The sequence below is a fragment of the Dermacentor variabilis genome, chromosome 3, assembly GCF_050947875.1.
Source record: "Dermacentor variabilis isolate Ectoservices chromosome 3, ASM5094787v1, whole genome shotgun sequence".
NCBI classification, from domain to species: domain Eukaryota; kingdom Metazoa; phylum Arthropoda; class Arachnida; order Ixodida; family Ixodidae; genus Dermacentor; species Dermacentor variabilis.
Window position 1 is genome coordinate 179,766,246 of NC_134570.1, and position 19,505 is coordinate 179,785,750.

A 19,505-nucleotide genomic window follows, 5' to 3' on the forward strand; every position below is an offset into this window, starting at 1 on the left:
CGGGGGCAGTGATGCCCGCACAAAATCCACGCCACAGACGGCCGTCGACACGATCGAAGAAAGCTTGGAAGGTACGGGACTGCGTTGCTCCCCAAGTAAGTTGGAGCTCCTGCTTTACCAACCGATCAAAACGCACAGAATCAAGAAGCAAAGGAAACACGAAAAGATCACGATCCGCACCAGGGATGGTAACACAATACCGACGGTCAGCAAGATCCGAGTCCTGGGCATGCCGATCGAAGTGCTCGGCAGGAACGAAGACACCATCACCCGCATCGTGGGTAAGGCGTCCAATGCCAGCAGACTGCTCAAGCGCGTTACCACCAAGAAGGGAGTCATGAAGGAGGAAAACTTCATCAGGCTTATACACTCCTTCGTACCCTGCCAGTGTACGTGGCAGCCTTCCACAAGTGGGTGAAAAGCGAAAAGAACAAGCTAGACATTCTAATCCGGAGGGCTTACAAGACACCCCTCGGCCTACCTGAAACTACCGACACGAAACGACTCCTCCAGCTGGGCATACACAACACGCTCGACGAGATCATCGAAGCGCAAAGAGCCGCTCAGTTGGAAAGATTGTCATCAACAAAGGCCGGCAGAAAGATCCTGTGCAGTCTAGGCATCGGTTATCACGAACAGCAGGGACCAAAATGCCCCGTCCCCGACCACGTACGATGAAACGTGCGGGTTGACCCCTTGCCGAAGAACATGCACCCGGAATTCAACGAAGGCAGAAGACGCGCTATAGCCAAGGCACTGACGGACCTGCACGCGGAAGACACCGGTGCCAGATACGTGGATGCAGCCGAATAGGCCGGCCGCAACTGCTTCGCGATCGCGGTGGTCGACTCCGTGCGGGCGACTGCCAGCACATCGAGCAAGCAAGTGGAGGAAGCAGAAGAAATAGCCATCGCCCTGGCCATCGTAGCCCGAGAATGCCACATGATCCTCAGCGACTCCAGACAGGCGGTGAGGAACTACGCCAAAGGAAGAATTGCCCCTACGTCGGCACGCGTCCTGCTCCGACAGGCATACCGCGACAAGAGGACTCGAATCAAGTGGTTCCCGGAGCACGCAGGACAAGCGTCGGAGAAGCATGCCCATCGCAACGAAACGGCACACGCCCGAGCGCGAGGATTAACCGACCGCGCCCAAGGCAATGGCTGCCCGCTGTGTTTCAGCGCCAAAGACCGGATGACCACCTATGACGAACTGACCAAGGCTTTCGGCTGGCCCGTAGACTTCTCCCGCCGCCCTGCAAAGGGCTCGACAGGTCGCAGACCGTGCTGTTCAGGTAACTACAAACGAGAACACTTCCAAGCCCGGCGCTATTGCATAGGATGTACCCAGAATCGCACCCCCATGACAAGTGCAGAGCGTGCTGCAGGGAGAAGGCCACATTCGAGCACATGCTATGGGATTGCTCCAAACATCCAAGCCAAGCTAACTCAGGACATATACCACCGCAGCTTGAGGAAGCAAGGTGGAGCGAAGACCAAGAAAAACAACTACAGGCCGTCCAGCAGGTCATCGAGGCGATGGCTAGGCAGGAGCCTGGAGAGCCGGCAACGGCGAGCGGGGATCCTCGCAGAGCACCCGCTGCAAGAGTTGGCAGTCGTAGCTGTAGGGAGGACCTTGTGGCGACAGGACTACGCGAGCAGGATTTATTTACAAATTAACATATTAAGCAAGATACATTGGCAGTTTAGCGCGACTCCCATATGGAGCCCGCAAGACAATCATACAGCAAACAGCTTACGAGCACACAGCTCACTAGTACATTTCTAGCATGACAACGAGCACTCAGCTCCCGACGACGAGCACGCTCTAGCAGCCGGTAAACGCTGCTTATAAGCTCTCCGCTCGACGTCATAGTTCGACGTCATCGACGTCACCGTTCGATGACCCCGTGGACCAGCCCTTCTGGCGGAGGGCTCACAAACACGTGCCGCACACACGCACAGGGGAAAAGGTTCCGGAGCCGACGTCAGAGGACTTCGTAGAACTCTGCTTTGTCTCGGGTGGCGCAGCCGAGTACCACATTCCTGAGTTGACCGCGCGCCACGTGGCTGCTGGTCATCCGCAGTTCTCTGAAGTGCGCCCCGTCTGGTGGGATTGGAACACGTGCTGCGGGCTGAAAGCTGGCACGTCGCGTTGCCACCCCGTACGGCCATTCCTAACACCGCCACGATGACGACGTAGGCCACGTCCGAAGCGCGCCTTCGCGCTTTACTGCAGGCTCAATAAACGTTTTCCCAATCTAATCCAATTACTTATCCGCGTTTGTCCTGCATGCGTGTGCGATAGAAACAAGACGCAGGTATGCATAGAAAATCTGAGGTGGCGGCGGCAGGTCGTAGCGCAGAAGTTAGCATGCCCAGCCCCTCCACGTACTTACATCTGCATTGACATGGGTTCGTGGTAGTGATAGCGACCACAGCTCTACTTTTTCTGCGCGCGCTAGCCATTGTGAAACTAAGGATGTAGTTAGCATGCCCAGCCACTTAATGCAAATTGCAGCAGTTACGAGTGGTGGAACCCCGCTGGGGCTGATTGTGAAGAAAGCTTCCTTTCTCTGCCCACTCTCGCGATGGTGAAGCTAAAATGAGGAGGAGGCCTGACGGACGCAACGTTGCTGGCCACCATAACAGAATGGATGGACGACCTGCGGAAAGGACGAACCACACCAAGTTTTTAGCACTTGGCCTAGAGTAAAGCGCTACAATGGCTAGTATGGCCTCACGGAGATGATAGACCAAAGTGCTTCTCACTGCTAACACTGGACTGATACTAAGAAAATACTCCGTTCGCAGACACCACGCTACACTGAAATTAGCAAAACAATATCAGTTTATAAACTGATAGTGTCAATTATCTGGTGTCCTTATTGTGCGTGTGAATGGCATAATGGTCCTTGCAATGAAATGGTAGTATCTGTTTTTGCAAAATGCAAACAAAATGCGTTGAAGTGATCGGACAGCGATCTACCAGCAGAGAAGACCAACCCGCAAATTAAAAATAATTGCTCGTTTCAGATCTTCCAATGTGCTTTGCACTCAGCTACTATCTGTAATATATTTTTTCTCTTTTTGTGCTCTTATGAAGAGAAAAACTCCACATTACTACAATATCAACAACAGTACACAAAATAGACTGGCTTTGAAGCTGTGACCACGCACCGCACTTTTGTACATTCAGCACATGTAGTATTGGGGCAACGCGTTTGAGAAAAATGATTAGGTTTTCGGTGAAAGCACTGTGACAGGTGGGAAGAAATCGTTGTCATGCCCGGTCGAAATAATACCATCTGAAATCTTATTTACCTAACATATTTTTTGAGAAATCAGTGTAACCCTTTATACGTTTGCTTCGTATGAGTTATGTACTAGCTTGCCTCGTCAATCTCAAAAATGCATTGTCTTTGTGGGAGAAGGCTTTCGTGAAAAACGGCCCAACATAACAGTAAAACATCCGGCATGGTTTCTATTCAGATGATTGACGAAATTGTGCACTGAGAACGTGTCGACTAGCGTGAGATTGAAAGTTGAATTATGATCGTTGTAAGCTTGTGTTGCGTCTAGCACGAGCGAGTAGTGTTAGCGATGTCATTGGTGTGAAAATGTTCAGCTCGGTCTGCGATTTGTTTTTGTGGATCTCCACATTGAACGTCGCAGTCGTCACGATGAGAGCACTCCCATGACATCATTAGCTCAGTGGGCTGGGAAGGCTCGAGTGGTAGCTCACCTTGAGGGATATAGGTAACAATTATTGATTTACGTACTTTGCGATGATGAAAAATATGCAGAAACACCACTGGTGTTGTCTAACTATTCGTAAACAGGCCCCCAAATTTCAATTGGCCCACCCCAAACATTAAGTAGGCCCACCCCCAAATTTCAAGTTGGCAAACCCTCAAATTTAAATTGGCCCACCCTCAAGTTTAAAGTCGGCCACGCCCGATTTTCTTTTTGCCCAGTCTTAAACTTCAAGTTGGCTCAACCCCGAATTTCAATTGGTCCACCCCTAATTTTCAAGTTGGTCCACAGACGAATTTCCATAAATCGTCCTCCAAATTTCGAGCCGACGCACCCCAAAATTTAGGTTGGCCCACCCCTATATCACCCCCAAATTCAATTTGGCCGACCCCGAGATTGCTCCCACATTTAGGTAGGACCAATCCCATATCACCCCCAAATACAGATTGGCCCGCCTCCACAACACCACCAAATTTAGATTGGCCCACTCCAATACCACCCGAAAATCTAGGTTGGCCCATCCCCATATCAGCCCCAAACTAACGCTGGCCCACCCCTCGATCACCTCAAATTTAGGATGGCCCACCGCAAATCGCCCACCAACTAAGGTTAGTCCACCCATATTTTACCCTCCAATTCAGCTTGGCCCAGCCGCGCATCACCCCCACGGTTAGGTTAGCCCGTCCCCATGTCAGCCCCAAATTTAGGTTGGCCCACCCCCATATCATCCCCAAACCCAGGTTCGCCCACCCCCATATCAGCCCCAAACTTAGCCTAGCCCACCCCTCTATCACCTCAAATTTAGGATGGCCCACCGCAAATCACTCCCACATTTAGGTTAGCCCACCCCCGTATCACCTCCGATTCAGCTTCGCCCAGCCCCATATCAGCCCCATGGTTAGGGTGGCCCACCCCCCATATCCCTCCCAAATTTAGGTTCTCCCACCCCCGTATCCTCTCCAAATCCAGGATGGCCCACCCCCCATATTCCCCCAAACTTAGGCTTACCCATCCCTATATCACCTCAAATTTAGGTTTAGCCACCCCCATATCAGCCTCACATCAGCTTGACTCACTACCATTTCACCCCAAATTTAGGCTGGGCCACTCCCATACCACTACCACATTCAACTTGACCAATCCCTGTATCAAGGCCAAATTTATGCTGACGCCACTTCCAATTTCAAGTTGGCCGCCCCACCCCTTTTTATAAAGACCTACGTATTCATATGGGAAATGCGTCAAGTTTTTTGGCGTTACAGACACGATTTCGCACGATGTTGCTACCAGATCATTGGGGCACTCACCAAAGGATGCTTCGCATTAAAAGCAACTGCACCGAACGAGCGACGCCATATTTTGATCCTAAATACTGACGGCTAGCCAAGCTAGCTTCTCTGTAGAGCGACCGGGGCAGACACAACAAGGGACATTTATTCAAATTGTTTTTTTACGGCCACACCTACGGATTCATACCACTTGGCTGTAGGGAACACATTACCAGTAGCTATTAATCCACACGCTGCACATTTTCTCCTATTTGGTGCATGTCTTAATTGGATGAATCTTTAGAAATAATTAACGTTTGGGCAGCGACTCAGCTTAGCAGACACTTTGTTCCGCACGAATGTTGCATAGGAATGGCACTGGCCACCGGGTGGCATTGTGGCCCAGGTGGACCTCATTCGCTCGGAGTATGTGCCATTAAGGACAGGGGAAAGTCGAAGAAAACGCACCTTCCAGAAGGACGCAATAAGAATGGCCATTTTGTTCTCCCAGGTTCCACGCTACAAAGCACGAAAGTTTTTTTTTTTGCATAGCACAAAGCTTTGTGCAAGCTTCTAGTTATGATGTGCAATGAATAAAACCTTCATAAGTGCGATGACTTAACAAATGAACACGACATTGATGTGTTTTAGGAAGGAAAAATTGAAAACATAATATTTCAAGAGAACGACTGGAAAACCAGAACCGAAAGCAAATCATGAGTTTTCTGTTTCTTCCATCTGGTGGCAGACTATAAAACTAAGTCCTATGCGGCTGTAAAAAAAAAGTGCGCCGCTGAAAAACCAGAACCGAAAGCAAATGTTGGGTTTCGTGTTTCTGCCATCTAGTGAGAGACTACAAAACTACGCCCTATGCGGAAAAAAAAAAAGTCCGAAGCGAGAATCGAACCGCGGGCACCGCGAAGCGTGACTAAAGGTGCGCGCAATTCTACCGCTCGGCCACGGCTTCCAAGGGTTTGCGCTCTGGTACGAACATCTTTTTATAGATACCACGTGAATTTTTACGACAGTGTTACAAAAAACGCTTCTGGGAGCAGTGTTGCGCCATGTGTGGAGAGTCGAGATAGGCATCAATCGAAAGCTGAGTCTCCGGACTACATACGCTGCACTGCGTATTACGATAGACGTCGTAGGTTAATTACAGGCACCGTTCGTGCCTCGAAAATCGAGTACAAATTTTCGTCGTTTCCATAGGCTTCCATTGCTAAACCTTTAACCGCTGTGGGAACAAAATTCTTACGTGCCATAACGTGATCACTGCATTTGGATCGTGTGGATTGTCTTCCAGAACACGTCTGTCGCCTGCGTTTTTGGATAATCGACCTGCAGCTTTTGTTATGCGCGAAAAACCCGCTCGTTCCATTGAAAACGCGCTAGCTTCGTGCCGGGGCCGCTTGGGGCGCTAGTTGGTACGTGTCCAGGAAAGCTGGATATGAGGGGTTCGACCGTTAACGCCGCTTCGGTACGAAGCACGTCGTTGCGTGCGGCCGAGCAAGTGGCCATTGCCTTAGCCCTCCTAGACGACAAACATACCAATATCTTCAGCGACTCCAGGGCAGCCATCCGCGCCTTCAGTGTTGGCGCCGTGTGTAAGGAAGATTGTCGCATCCTCGACGGCAAAAGCATCGCCTTCCACACTCTCACGTGGTTCCCCATTCACATGAGATGCATCATGGCATGCGCCAGAAACTTCAACGAGCTGGCCCACGCAAAGGCGCGAGGTTTCGCTTTACGTCACCACGGAGAACTCAAACGCCGGCCCGCAGTGATGGAGAACAGAGACCTACCGACCACATATAATGAAATTGCGCAGCACTTTTATCTGGGCAGGAGAGACTTGAACACAAGAAGTTAAATAGAGCACAGGCATTGAGCCTCAGATTATTGCAAACAGGCTCGTATCCCAGCCCGGCTTTATTCCACAAGCTTTATCCTGACGTATATGCCACTAGTTCTTGCAGGCACGGCATTGACTTAGGTAGCCTAGACCACATGCTGTGGCGTTGCGCCTCGTTACGATGCACAGAAGAAATCAATGAGGACAAGTGGTTCTCCGCTATCTAGAGCCCTGATACCGGAGCGGAGCTATGGGCTGTCAGATGGCCCACGATGCGGCGGTGGGCCATGGCCTGACTGTCCCAACGTAGGAGCGGCCCGTTGCGCGCTGAGTCGTGTACGTCAGAACCTTCAATAAAGTTTTGCATCCATCCATGCATTTCGCCCGTTTTCCTCCTTCGCGATCATTAATTGGGCTATCAACGCCGAGGCGCAGTCGATAATGCAAACGGTGCGTGCTGTCTACAAACGAGTAGCGGGGCGCGTTCATCGTCGGGCGCCGACTGAGCTCTCTGAGACAAACGTCACACAGTGTTGCCTATTTAGCTATTTTATAGCAAAATCTAGCTACTTTTGGGTTCAACAAGCTACCAAAAACTTCATTTAGCTAGGAGTACTTGTTCTAGCTCTTTTTTCAAAATCTCGCTTTTTTGCTAAGGCTAGCTTTAGTCTAGCGAAATTTCTGAATCACTATTCTTGTGCGAAAAAATATTTGCTACATGTATGTTACCGGTGATGCAACTGGCACAGGGCATATTGCGCCATTTAAAAGGCTTTTAAATAAGGCACAAACGAGACCAAGATATGTCACGTTTCGAGAAAAAGAAGGAAACCGTTCCAAAGAGAGAGAAAGAGACAATACAAGGAAGACCGCGAGCGTGTGTGCCTCGGCGCCGCACTGAGGAAAAGCGCACATAAACAAATGAGAGGCGATGCAGCGGCGCGCTTACTGACGGATGTCGCTTATCGCGCGGTGGTCCCATGAGCATCCAATCCAATGCTCTGCGTACAATATCGTACAGGTGCGTATGCATGCCTCAGCATTCCTGTTACTGACACGGCACCTGAACACAAGAAGAGCCTCAGACATTTAACATTTCTGCGCGGCGACCATGCGTTCATACTCGCGCTAATGCACCTTGTTATTCCCTCTGCGGTGCACTGCCCATTGTTGATGTTGCAACCCTCTTTAATTCGATGTGAACTGAGAATTTTTCGCCGGTGTCAAAGAAATTAGTGCCTATTAAAGAAGCTACAGCCACGCGAACGAACACGGATTGGCTCACGCCATTGAATGTACGAGAACATGTGAGAAAAATCCACTGGTGACAGCCGGAGAGAGCGAAGCCCAGCTAGTGCAAAATTTTCCCTCTCCTTATGAATTACATGCCTCGCCATCACGATTAAGAAGCTCTACGTGTTTTCCGGAGGATCTCTTGCCTCCAGACCAATTGGGATATGCGCGCCGGCGAGAGAGTGCGGGTGCGCTAGTACCGCCGAGGCTAGATGTTTGTGCGCCTGCATGCCTCGGTGCCAACGAACTAAGAAACATACCATGCCCTATAAGTTAGAAGCGGTAATCGCTGGTTACCAACCCGTGCCTTTGTTCTGTTTTGGAAAAGCGCTACCGTGCGACCTCCGGGGTCTCGACGCAACTGATGGCCAGCCAGTGGCTCTCCTTGTTCCATTCTTCGAGATTTCGTTGGAGAAGCGCTACCGTGCGACATTCGGCGTTTACGCCTTCATGATAGCGTTACCCCTCAGCAAATCATCGCTTACCCCAACTATAGTAAAGCTAGCGACACTAGTATACTTGATTACCTGATTAATGAATAGCCTGGTTCGGTTCCCACCCAGCCTTTCTTTGCCTACTCACTGCGTGTGGGTCGGCAGCTGCCTGAAGCCGTTGTGTCGCTGCCCCCTGACGCGTCACATCGGCAAAGGTGTTCTTGGGCAGATATCAAACCCGCTTGCGTGCCTCCTTGAATGATATATTCGCTTTTACTCTGATTGTTACTTTCTTCCAAGACGGACATGACCGCGAGTATGCAGCGTGCTCCCCACCACAGTCACACAGTGGAGAAAGCTTTCACATGATTCAGAGAGGTGCTCGTTAGCGCTGCATTTCGCACAAGTCTAACGCCCTCGACACTTCTGTGAACTGTGGCCGAATCGCTGGCACTTGAACCGTCAAAAAGGATGTGGGATGTACAGTCTCACTCTTATTTTCACAAACCCTGTCTCGATAGTGTCGGGTAGGTTGATTGAGCCAAATGTAAATATTAGGCGCTTGGTATCCATTTCTTGTTCGTCACGCCTTATCCAAATTGTTTTGACATTGATCCCGTTCTAATCATTCCAAACGTATAGAAGTTCGCCTTCAGACAATTCTAACACATCAGCATCGGAGGCAACGCCGTGGGTAGTATTCATTGTGCGGTGGGGGGTCACTGTAAGTGGAACACCCCCAAAAGGTACAAGTTTGGACATTTTTTCATGTTGTTTCTGATCGCGGAGCTCTAGGAGAAGATCACCATTAGCAATTCTGATACTTTGTATCCCGGACCAGAAACTTCCGTCGGAGATTTCAAGACTACCAAGTGTGAGATCATTCTTACCGTCTTCTCAGGCTTAGCAGAGTGGATTACATGAAAGCGGGGAAGTTCTGTGTACGATTGCCAAAAAACTTTGACATCTATGCTGCGCCCTCGTTTCTAAAGGCGATGATGAAGTGGGGGAGTAAGAAGTTTTCATGAAAACACATAAATATTTGGCAACAGCGCCGACCGCCCACCACGGAACCCAACGGGGAGATGCGGCAGAGCTCCCATGCAAGTCTGCATAACGCCAGAGGTACGCTGTCGCTATAACCAAATATGGCGTACCCTAGGCAGCATTGCCAACAAGGTTAAGCCTTACCGCCAAGGAGAAAGGAAGTAAATGGAAAAGAGAAGAAGACACGAAAGGCCAGAAAGTGGGAGAGAGACACGAAGACTGGAGGTGCCATCTATGTAAAGCAGAGGCCAAAGAGGTTTGTTGCCTCTGCCGGGGCCCTTAAAGGTCCAAACGCCCAGGATCGGCTTAACCAACAGGATCCCCCTTTCCTCAGACACGGTTAAGCCGCGCACGGCTACACGCGGGAGGGTCCAACCCTCATGTGTTCTGGTGCGTGATGTCGCAGCACACCAAGCGCATGCTTGCGCAGACGCCCCTGCGGTGTCTGGGCTCTCCGATAAATCATGGACACTTGGTGAGGTACGCGACAAATACTTGGCCATATACATTTGCATGGTTCCAAAAGAAATTATAAAATAATGCCAGAGCCACCGTCCTGTCCACAGTAACCGCTCAAGAGAGAAACAGGAGGCGCTGCGAACTCTGAGTGAGGATAAAACAATTGTCATTAAGCCAGCGGACAAAGGTGGCGCAGTGGTGCTACTTGACCGGAGTCTTTACATAGCCGAAAGTTTCCGTTAAATGGCGAACACCGATTTTCACACAGAACTCCCAAGTAACCCTGCAAAGTAATTTAAAAGAGACATAAAGGACGCCCTCACCACTCTGCTCAAGGCAGAGCAGATAACCGAAGCGACGTTCAAAGCCTTGATACCGCGAAACTCAGGCCCCGCCGTTAACACTTACAACCCCGAATACCCAATACAAACAATCGCGGCGGCCCTGTCGTATCCAACAATGGAACAGCGACCGAGAAAATATCCCCTTTTATTGACATTCTCATCAAGGACATTCCATGTTCATTCTCCTGGTACATCAAAGAAACAAATCACTTCCTTCGAGAGGTTTCAAACCTTGCAGTACCGGCGAGGAGTTACACATTGGCCGAAACATACGCACGCGCTCTTTCTCTATCTTTCTCCCTCGCACGCACACACATACAGTGCGTACGCACAGAAATCCATGCGCACACAAACAAGCACCGGTTTGATCGTACGCCTGCATGCTGAAGCACGAACACACACGTTCGCACACTTACACATTGACACGCGTCCACGCATGCACCTCAAGCACACAAGAGCACGGGCACACGCAATAATGCGCCTGTACACCCACACGCGCATTCACGCATGCACACACGCATACCGTGGTTCGCGCACATGGAAATACAAAATACCGAGGCACTCGCGCCCGCGCACATACACACAACACATACACACTCATATACACAACCATACACATGCACACATCAGACGTGCGCACGCATAATATATATAGATCGATATATCTGTCCTGGCTGCCTCTCAAACACCGGCGCGTGCAGACTGACTATATACACTCCCCCTACCATTCCTGTTCCAACGGCATCTGTAATGATTCGCTCTACGATTTAAATTTAGCGCTTCTTCAAATCAATGTGCCCTCTGCCGGGAGGGTGCGAAAATCTTTCCCCCGGTCCTGGTACTTCACCGCCCATCCTTGACTAAAACACTGCTTGAACACACCACTGGTGCTAGAAGGAACTACCCTCTTGAAATAGTAGGCTGAAGCTTTTTGATCGTCGGCCGATATTTTTAAATATAAATTTTCTTATAATTTTCCCCATTCAGTTACACATACTCATTGCGCGAAGATGCGAAGAGATATGTTCTGAATTCCAGGACATTGTTCGCGACTACGAAACTTGGAGCACTGACTTCTTTAAGGGGTAATGGTGCAATATATTCCTCGTTCCTACTTCTTTTCGGTTGCACATTTCTTTTGACAATTTTCAATAATTATTCAGTTTACGCGCCTTTCCGTCACCCCATTCTAAGGACATACGGATATGTGCCACAACAGCGGAACATATTCATCCCAATAATTCTGTTCAGGCCATGCGTCATTCATGCAACGAGCAAGCCCGTGGCATGTGGTGTGTTTCGCGTCCAAGCATTGGCGTGGCGCCACCATGGGAACACACATTTCACTTTTTAAACAACTAAAATATTCACACGTCACCTTGCGTTTCTAAATTTAGACAATAAGTGAATAATATTGAAATGATCATCTAATATTAGAAAGTGAACATTTCTGTTTATCAGTGGAGTTAAAATTAGAATCCAGGCGGCGCTAGCGGCGCCTGAGAGAACCGGCCGCATTGGTTCTTTGCATATGTCACGAGCTTGTTTCAAACAATACCAGAAGAAGAAGAAGAAGCAGGGTAACGGCATTTCTGATTGCACATCTTGGGCTCTGCGATTTGCGACCACAGCAAGCAAATAAGAGATGCTTCCGAGCTCTCAGCATCAAGCCGACAAGAGCAAGAAGCGACCTCGTGCTCGAAGAAACTCCGCGAGCTCCAATGGACGCGCATCTTCTCGGAGCTCCATTTCCTCTGGCAAGCTTGAAGGGACCCACCACTGTCCGGGCTATCCCAATCAAAGAGCTACCGCAGACACCCCGTTGGATTCAGCTCTACCGAGAGGCGTGACCAGCGCCACTGGATCAGTCAGTCAAATTCTCAAAAACGAACCTCCAAAAAGTAAGCGAAGACTGTCGTTTTATGACGCCGTCCAGCCCGCTAAACCCAACATAACGGCACCTCAGGAACAACAGGACGGTAGCACCGAACTTGGCACGCGCAAACGGGGCATCGCTTCTACGACGGAAGCTCCTTTTTCGGTAGAACGAGGAGCCACCGATGGGCGTCCAACAAAAGCTCGAGCAGTCGCCGAAGCCGAAGGCCAGCCTCCTGCAAGAGAACGCTACACATCGCAGCCGACACAGGCACTAGAGTCTGTTGCCGGTGCTCGGTCAATCACAGCCGCTGCGACAACTTCCACATCGAACAACGAAGCAGCCGAGACAACCCTGACGGGCGAAGTCCGCCGTGCAAAGCTACCGCCTGGTACGGTTAAGGCGAGAACACGCTCCGGCTCTACCGTCACTCTGGCGGTTCCCATCGACGCCGTCTCGAGAAGCGGACACTCAGGAAAGTCGTCGACGCAAGACTCGGGGTCCCAGCGCGAACCATCGTTCTCGCCCTTCGTTAGAGTTCTCGAGACGTTGAGCAGAGCACGCATTGCAGAGCAGCGGGCCAAGCGACGAGGAAGCAAGTCTTCGATCTGGGACTCGGAACACGTGAGCGAGCTGTTTCTTTTCTGCGTTCACGCCGTAGTGCACAGGCTCAGCTATCAGTGAGCGATCTCTGGCAATCGAAAAGGTGTCACAAATAGTTGTTGCAATGCGCGACATATCATGGGAGTCGCGGAGTTGCGAATCCTGGGCTGTATTTTTCAAAGCGAAGCTTTTTATGTGCCTCTTCTTACGCCTTTTCGGGCGCTGCTGCTGCGATCGTCTTGCCGCGCGTGCCGCTGGGTTTCATGCAACGCTTCCAGGTGGCACTAGCCTCCGCGCATGCCAACAGAACCTACATGCAAGCTCTGATTCAGGGTGGTGACAGCCTTTGTAAAGGTACTTACCGCCACCAGCTAGATTAGAGAGTTAAGCTTACCGACAACTTATAAGATGTGGGAAGCGAAATCGCGAAAAAGAGGCCCAGCGGATGACGTTTCCTGGAACCTTTCGGGACGTGAATTAATTAACTTTTACAGCGAAGCTGTGAAGGGCTACTTTCCCCACTACCGTGTCCGCGCGTAGAAAAAAAAAAGCCCCACAATAGGGCAATCCCGGGCCGACCCGCGGCGCAGGTGACGCAGACGTCAAGAATCAACGAATTATGTCAGTGTTGCAACAGCTCCCTACATCACCCGATGCCTTGTCTCGCCGGCACGTTTTTTTTTCTTTGTAAAGCGAAGATTTCTTTCCCTCTTCTCACGATTTTACGGGCGTTGCTGTGATGGTCGTGCCGTCCGTGCCGCTGGGTTTCTCGCAACACTAACAGATGGCGCTCCCCTCCGCGAATCCCGACTGGCACCGCTGTGATAGCGTTGAACAGTTTGTGCGTATGGCAGATGCTGCGCTTCCTTTCCTATCCGACAGAAATGCAGGTGCTGAGCAGTGGAGGTCGCGTGCCGTTCTCTGATAGTGTAAACATTACAACCGTCCATAGCCTGAAGAGAGCCCTCGGAGCTGGCGTCTTAAGCATCTCAACAGCATGCTCGCCAGGAATGCAGAAGGAGCAGGTAAACACGCGCCAGCAAAATGGCTGCAAAGCATGCACTCAGCTCCGAGGACAACCAGGCCGGAAGGAATGGTCGCGCGTATCAAGAGCGTCTTCGCTACGCAGTGAAACGTGGTGCAGACGCCGAATCTATGTATACAATGCATACATGCAATTATTATTTGATTTGCGCGTAGCTCTATAACACCATTTAACACTTCTGCCACGAAGCAATGTGCCATGCGAAGCAATGATAATGATCAGTCCTCTCAGGCATTATATACAGTGACGCGCAACAACGTATCAAGCAAACACGTCTCCCTGTGTATTCTGTGGAGTACGCAGAGAAATTGCAGCGGCGCACACCGGGTAACGTGCAACATCAACTCTCCACTCTGGTATTGGTCTAAACACTGAAGAACTTACGCACTCGCCGCCAACCTCACCGCTAATTCTCGTGAATCAAAGCAATGCCGTGTAATGCCCTCGGGCCCTGAGGGTAATGAAATAAATAAATGAACAAATTAATTAATAAAAAAACCACATACAAAGCTTGCTTATATCGATTAGCACAGTGCACGGGATCCGTCGATGTTTTTTCTTTGAGGCACATATGTACGGAAAGACGAGAGAAAATGTTTCGAGCATGGAAATCGCGAGACAGCCTAATTTTATTCGGACTTCGCTCCACACTGTGGAACTTCAGCGACCGGTGTCATAATTGCGAGGACTAGTATACCGACTGCTCCTTTCAGTTGGAGGGCAGCGGGGCTCGCAGTAACAAAATGTCGTTTTTTTTCCTCAATACTGTGCCTCAAAAATACCTCCGATCGAAGATGCTTGTGTGAAAAGCACCACAGCGCGTGCGACGCACTACCTGGAAGTGCTCGAAGTTGGGAGTCCATAATCAAGCAAGTCGTGCCAAACCATAACGGCTGAAACCGCAACGTTGGTGCTACGGCACCTAAATCTCGACCCTAGTCTCCATTATGTCACCGCGAACAGCAGAGCTACTGTTGGTTTGCTGACACGACAGCTGAGTTGAGCAAACACTGGCTGTAAGCACACGACAAGCAGAAGCTCCGCGCTATGGTTACGTTCGCTGGCTCGTTCCAGAAATCACTGGCAAGATACCACTGCCGCATGTAAGCACTGAAATTGTGAACTATAGGTCCTTGCACGACAAGCCTCTTCACCATAGCGGCACGCAATACTGTCACAGGGGAGCTGAATACCAAGTATAAATACCAAGTAGTATAAATACCAAGTAGTGTCAACGCATAAGCCCGGTTTTCCTGGGTAACCTCGACAGCGTATTTTACAATATCACACATACTATGGTTCCTCAGCAAAATAAGGCAAATCTACATAATGAAAGGTGAGAACAACCACTGGCCTGCGTCATTATCAATGTTTCTCGGATTTCCTTCATGCCCGAACGGCAGGTGTCGGAATATTCACGTAAAGAAAGCAAAAAATAAATTGAAAAGCGCATGTGCCTTCTTTCTGATAACATACACGCGCCCTCACTTTTTCTCAGCACGTAATTTTGGTATCACGAATAAGTGAGATATTTTTTTCGTGCTTCATTTTACAGGGGCAGCGCGGTTCACGGATAGTGGTCAGAGTAGCAGGGGTACCTATCACAAAGGAGCACATCCTCCTCACGGCCATCTTCCTCTTCATAGTCACAACCGCAACAGCCGCCGTGGTCATCCTGTTCAGAAGAGAGCAAGAAACTGCTCCGAAGAAGCCGTACTGCAATACCAAAGATTGCGTCGATCATGCCTGGCGCCTTTCGTACAAACTAAACAGCAGCCTCGATCCCTGCCAGAACTTCGGGGCTTACGTCTGTTCCGCTTGGTCCCCACCAAAGGGCTACCTTGAGCACTCTAACTCAGCCATGGATGACGTGCGGAAATCTTGGTTCCCACTGTTCAAAAATATTCTTACAGAAGGCGCCAAGATAATTCGGGTTGGCCGCAAGCCGCTAGCCATGTACGCCACATGCATGGGCGACAGTAAACAGTACGGCTCGAACGTGGCGATCTTCTGGAAGTTCCTAAAGGAGTGTAGACTGTCGTGGCCGGAAGAGCCAGAGTCAAGTGACACCAGCGCCCTCGATGTACTGATAACGCTCGCGTTCAAGTGGCAGGTTTCACTCTTCTTTCAATTGAGACTACTGCGCTTGGGACCCGCACCGAATTGGCGTTTGACTTTAGACCCAGGCCCACTTGTACCGCTAATGTACCAGCATCATCTCACAATCAAAAATACCGGCGGATACGCGAAGTACTGGGCTGCGTTCTTCTACATCCTCAAAGGAAGCTATGACAAGGACGCGACGATAAACCAGACGCTCATAGAGACAACTATGGTGTTGGAAGGGGACGTCTTTAGAAGACTCCTATTCGCCATGCGTCCACTTGGAGTCAAACAACTACTGGTGCCAATCGCCAAGATTGGAGTCTACACTCCTCCTCTGGACTCGAAGCAGTGGCTACGGGCATTGAGGCAATTAGAGCTTCAGCCTCAGATGGAATCCAACGACCAGGTTCTCATAGCCGACAAAAACTTCTTCCAGACCATGGCGGACGTGATGGCCTCGTACACGGACACCCAGCTGCTGTCCCTGATTGCTTGGTCTTGCGTGCAGCTCCTGGCACCAGCAGTAGATTTGCAGCTGCTGAAGTACCGGTACGACCAAGGCGTCATACGTTACCGGCCATACTTCTGCGAACGTTTTGTCGAGACCGCCTACCGACTCCTGGTAGTTGCTCTCACCTCTGTGTCGCGTTTCTCAAGACAGGAACGCGCCGTCATCTCTGCAAAGTTCGACCGCCTGGTTGCAACCGCCATCGCTTTGGTCAACACCACAGACTGGCTGGATGCCGACAACCGACAACTTGCCGCCGTGAAGCTGGCTTCGACACGCCTGCAGCTGTGGCCCCCAGAGCATTTCCTGGAGAACGAGGCACTGGATCGCATGTACGCGACTTTTCCGAGCGCCGGATTGCCGTTTGCAGAATATTGGATCCAATCGAGTCGGTCTGCCGCTGATACGTACTATACAAGTGCCAATATCGACGTCTTGAGCTACGCGGTCAACTACGAACTGCCGTACCTCTTATACGATGCTGCAAGTGGCGCAGTGAAGGTAGCTGTGGGTGCCATTACTCCGCCCCTTTACTACGCTGACGGGACCAAAGCTATGTTCTACGGAGGACTCGGATTCTCCATGGCGGTGAATCTCGTCGCATCCATGGACAAACAGGGACAGCAGTGGTATCCAAACGGCACTTTCGGCGACTCCTTTTTATCCCCGTAAGCTTCTTTAGCCTAATTTTACGAATGTGATGATTTTCACTTTTACATGGCAGGTTATTCCAGAACAACGCAGATAGACTACTTTCCTAATATTATAGACATAATCAACCCATTATTTTTGCTACTTCGCTAAGTTACAGCTTATGGTGATGCGCCATCGTTGGCCACGACACGGTTGTTTGAACTAAGCTAGCCTTTGTAGGTAACTGTGCGAAGAAATTTCTAGAATGGGTCAGGAGATCATTTTGCCTGTAACAATACACGTATGTTCGCGTATATTGACAATCGAACTGGAAGAGCTTGTTTCTGAACTGATTTATGACTGAAGAACATTGATATCGCGATATGCTCTCAAGTACGGCCGACTGCATTTTGAAATAGCTGGGAAATGTTTACACAGTGAAGCCACCCAAACACTATACGAACTTCACATTGTAGAAGTTATCTAAAAGCGCATTGCTCCGTCCACAATATTCAAAACTGGATGTTTTCTACCAGAATTTTTTCCGCTTTTCCCGCTTTTCCGAAAGTGCTTACTTAATAATTCCAACGGCAATCTAAAATGTCCTGTCTTACTTAGTGCGCGATTAAAGCCGCACCTCCGTTTTGTTATAACTATCAAAGATTACACTACTCTTCTTTACAGCGCCGCTTCTCGAGCCTTCGAAGACCGGGACGGCTGCGTGGCGACTGCAGAGGAGGCTCCCGTCGTCGACTCCCCCACCTATCCGACCCGACCCGGCTCCAGGACCAGCGTCTTTCCCGAGATTCCCGCGCTCGAAGTGGCCTACGCAGCGTACAGGCGTTCCGTCAGCGAAAGCGACGACGACAGTCCACAGGGTATTTCCCGGAATCTCTCGGGCGATCAGGTGTTCTTCATGACTTTGTGCTACATGACGTGCAGCCTTCCCGGAGCCGTGGGTCAGTACACGGTGGACTGCAACAAGGCTGTGAGCAATTCGGAGGCATTTGCGCGGGCTTTTCAATGCCCGTACGGATCAAAAATGAATCCCAAGAAGAAGTGCACATTCTTCACCCGATAAGTGGGGGCTGGAAAAGACCGAAATCACGCGCGATGTTTACCACGCCACAAGTGTGAACGTACACAATATGTTTATCAGTGTCAGACAATATTCCTCTTGCCTGGACCTTTCAATGCCTTGAAATGTGCTCGCCGTCTTTTGCAAAGCGATGGCGCTCTTTGTATGAGGGCGTCAGCAGTGCAACTGGCACTTCGTCTACGTGGCTTGTTCTGGCGTACAACGCACTCTAAAATACTGACGCGTGTTGTTTGGACGTTTCATCGCGGGCGCGCAGTACAAGGCGCCTCTTTTTTACGTTTTTGGCGCTTTTTTGTTTTTGCTTTCTTCTTTTGGATCGTTCTTCAGCTCTCTGACTGCTTTTGTATTTAAAACGTTTACCTTTGGTTAGCAACAATGTGCCCATCTGGGTGTCTCAGAAGTCGAAAAACATTGACGTCATCTACCGCGTTTGCGGGCTGTTTGCACTTTTGTTTAATTTTTGCTTGCGAAGCCGGAGTCATGAATGTGTTTTCGAAGACAATGTCCATTTTATTTCTTGGCTGTACTTTTCTTTCTTTTTTATCAAGATTTTCTTGGCATTTCGCGGCTCCCTAGCGTATGTTTTCTATGCCTGCATCATTGAATATTCTGCAGTTTGCTGAAGGGCACCTGGTGCATATTTACGGAAGGCCTGAAACAAGCTAATATTTGACAGGTTTGAACTGCTTCCCGAGTCAAATAATTCGTTCCATTTCTCTAGTAACTGCCCCACACAGAGATCAGTGAATAAAACCTTGTTTTTGTCGAATTCTCTGGAAGCTCTACTGCGGTTCTCGCAGCGCTCGTTAGCGGTTCTCGAGACAAATGAAAGCAAACTGCACAGAAAGCGTAGCGTTCTGTTGCCCTGCCAACTTATCCAATGTATTAAACGTTCGATTGTTAGCACTCTGCACATTCATGTAGAGTTCGCGCCCGAGTGATGAATAAATTTCAAAGCTGAGGATTATTTCTTACATTCACGCCAGTTACTGCCCTTGTTGATGGTAAGCATGGTGGAAAGTGAGTGAAGCCACGTGAAAAGCGCACCGTTTACCGCACGTTATATTTATTAATGTGATTGGCTTTCTTTGCCTCCTTTGGTCGTGTTAGCCTATCTATCTATCTATCTATCTATCTATCTATCTATCTATCTATCTATCTATCTATCTATCTATCTATC

The 19,505-nt window shown here is 49.7% G+C and overlaps 1 protein-coding gene across 1 annotated transcript; it reads left to right on the forward strand.

Moving 5' to 3' along the window:
• The first annotated feature begins 12,100 nt into the window (after window positions 1–12,100).
• LOC142574931 (phosphate-regulating neutral endopeptidase PHEX-like) lies at window positions 12,101–19,252 on the forward strand. The gene is made up of 3 exons (XM_075683919.1): window positions 12,101–12,955; window positions 15,535–17,261; window positions 17,911–19,252. Exons 1-3 carry the CDS (start codon window positions 12,101–12,103, stop codon window positions 18,305–18,307), a joined length of 2,979 nt encoding a protein of 992 aa, XP_075540034.1. The 3' UTR covers window positions 18,308–19,252.
• Window positions 19,253–19,505: the final 253 nt, after the last annotated feature.

What these genes read in the sequence shown, in the direction of transcription:
- LOC142574931 (XM_075683919.1), top strand. Translation starts at nt 12,101, where the DNA reads ATGCTTCCGAGCTCTCAGCATCAAGCCGACAAGAGCAAGAAGCGACCT. An exon ending in CGATCTGGGACTCGGAACAC is followed by an intron (nt 12,956 to 15,534) that starts GTGAGCGAGCTG and finishes TTCATTTTACAG; the next exon opens with GGGCAGCGCGGTTCACGGAT. An exon ending in GGCGACTCCTTTTTATCCCC is followed by an intron (nt 17,262 to 17,910) that starts GTAAGCTTCTTT and finishes TCTTCTTTACAG; the next exon opens with CGCCGCTTCTCGAGCCTTCG.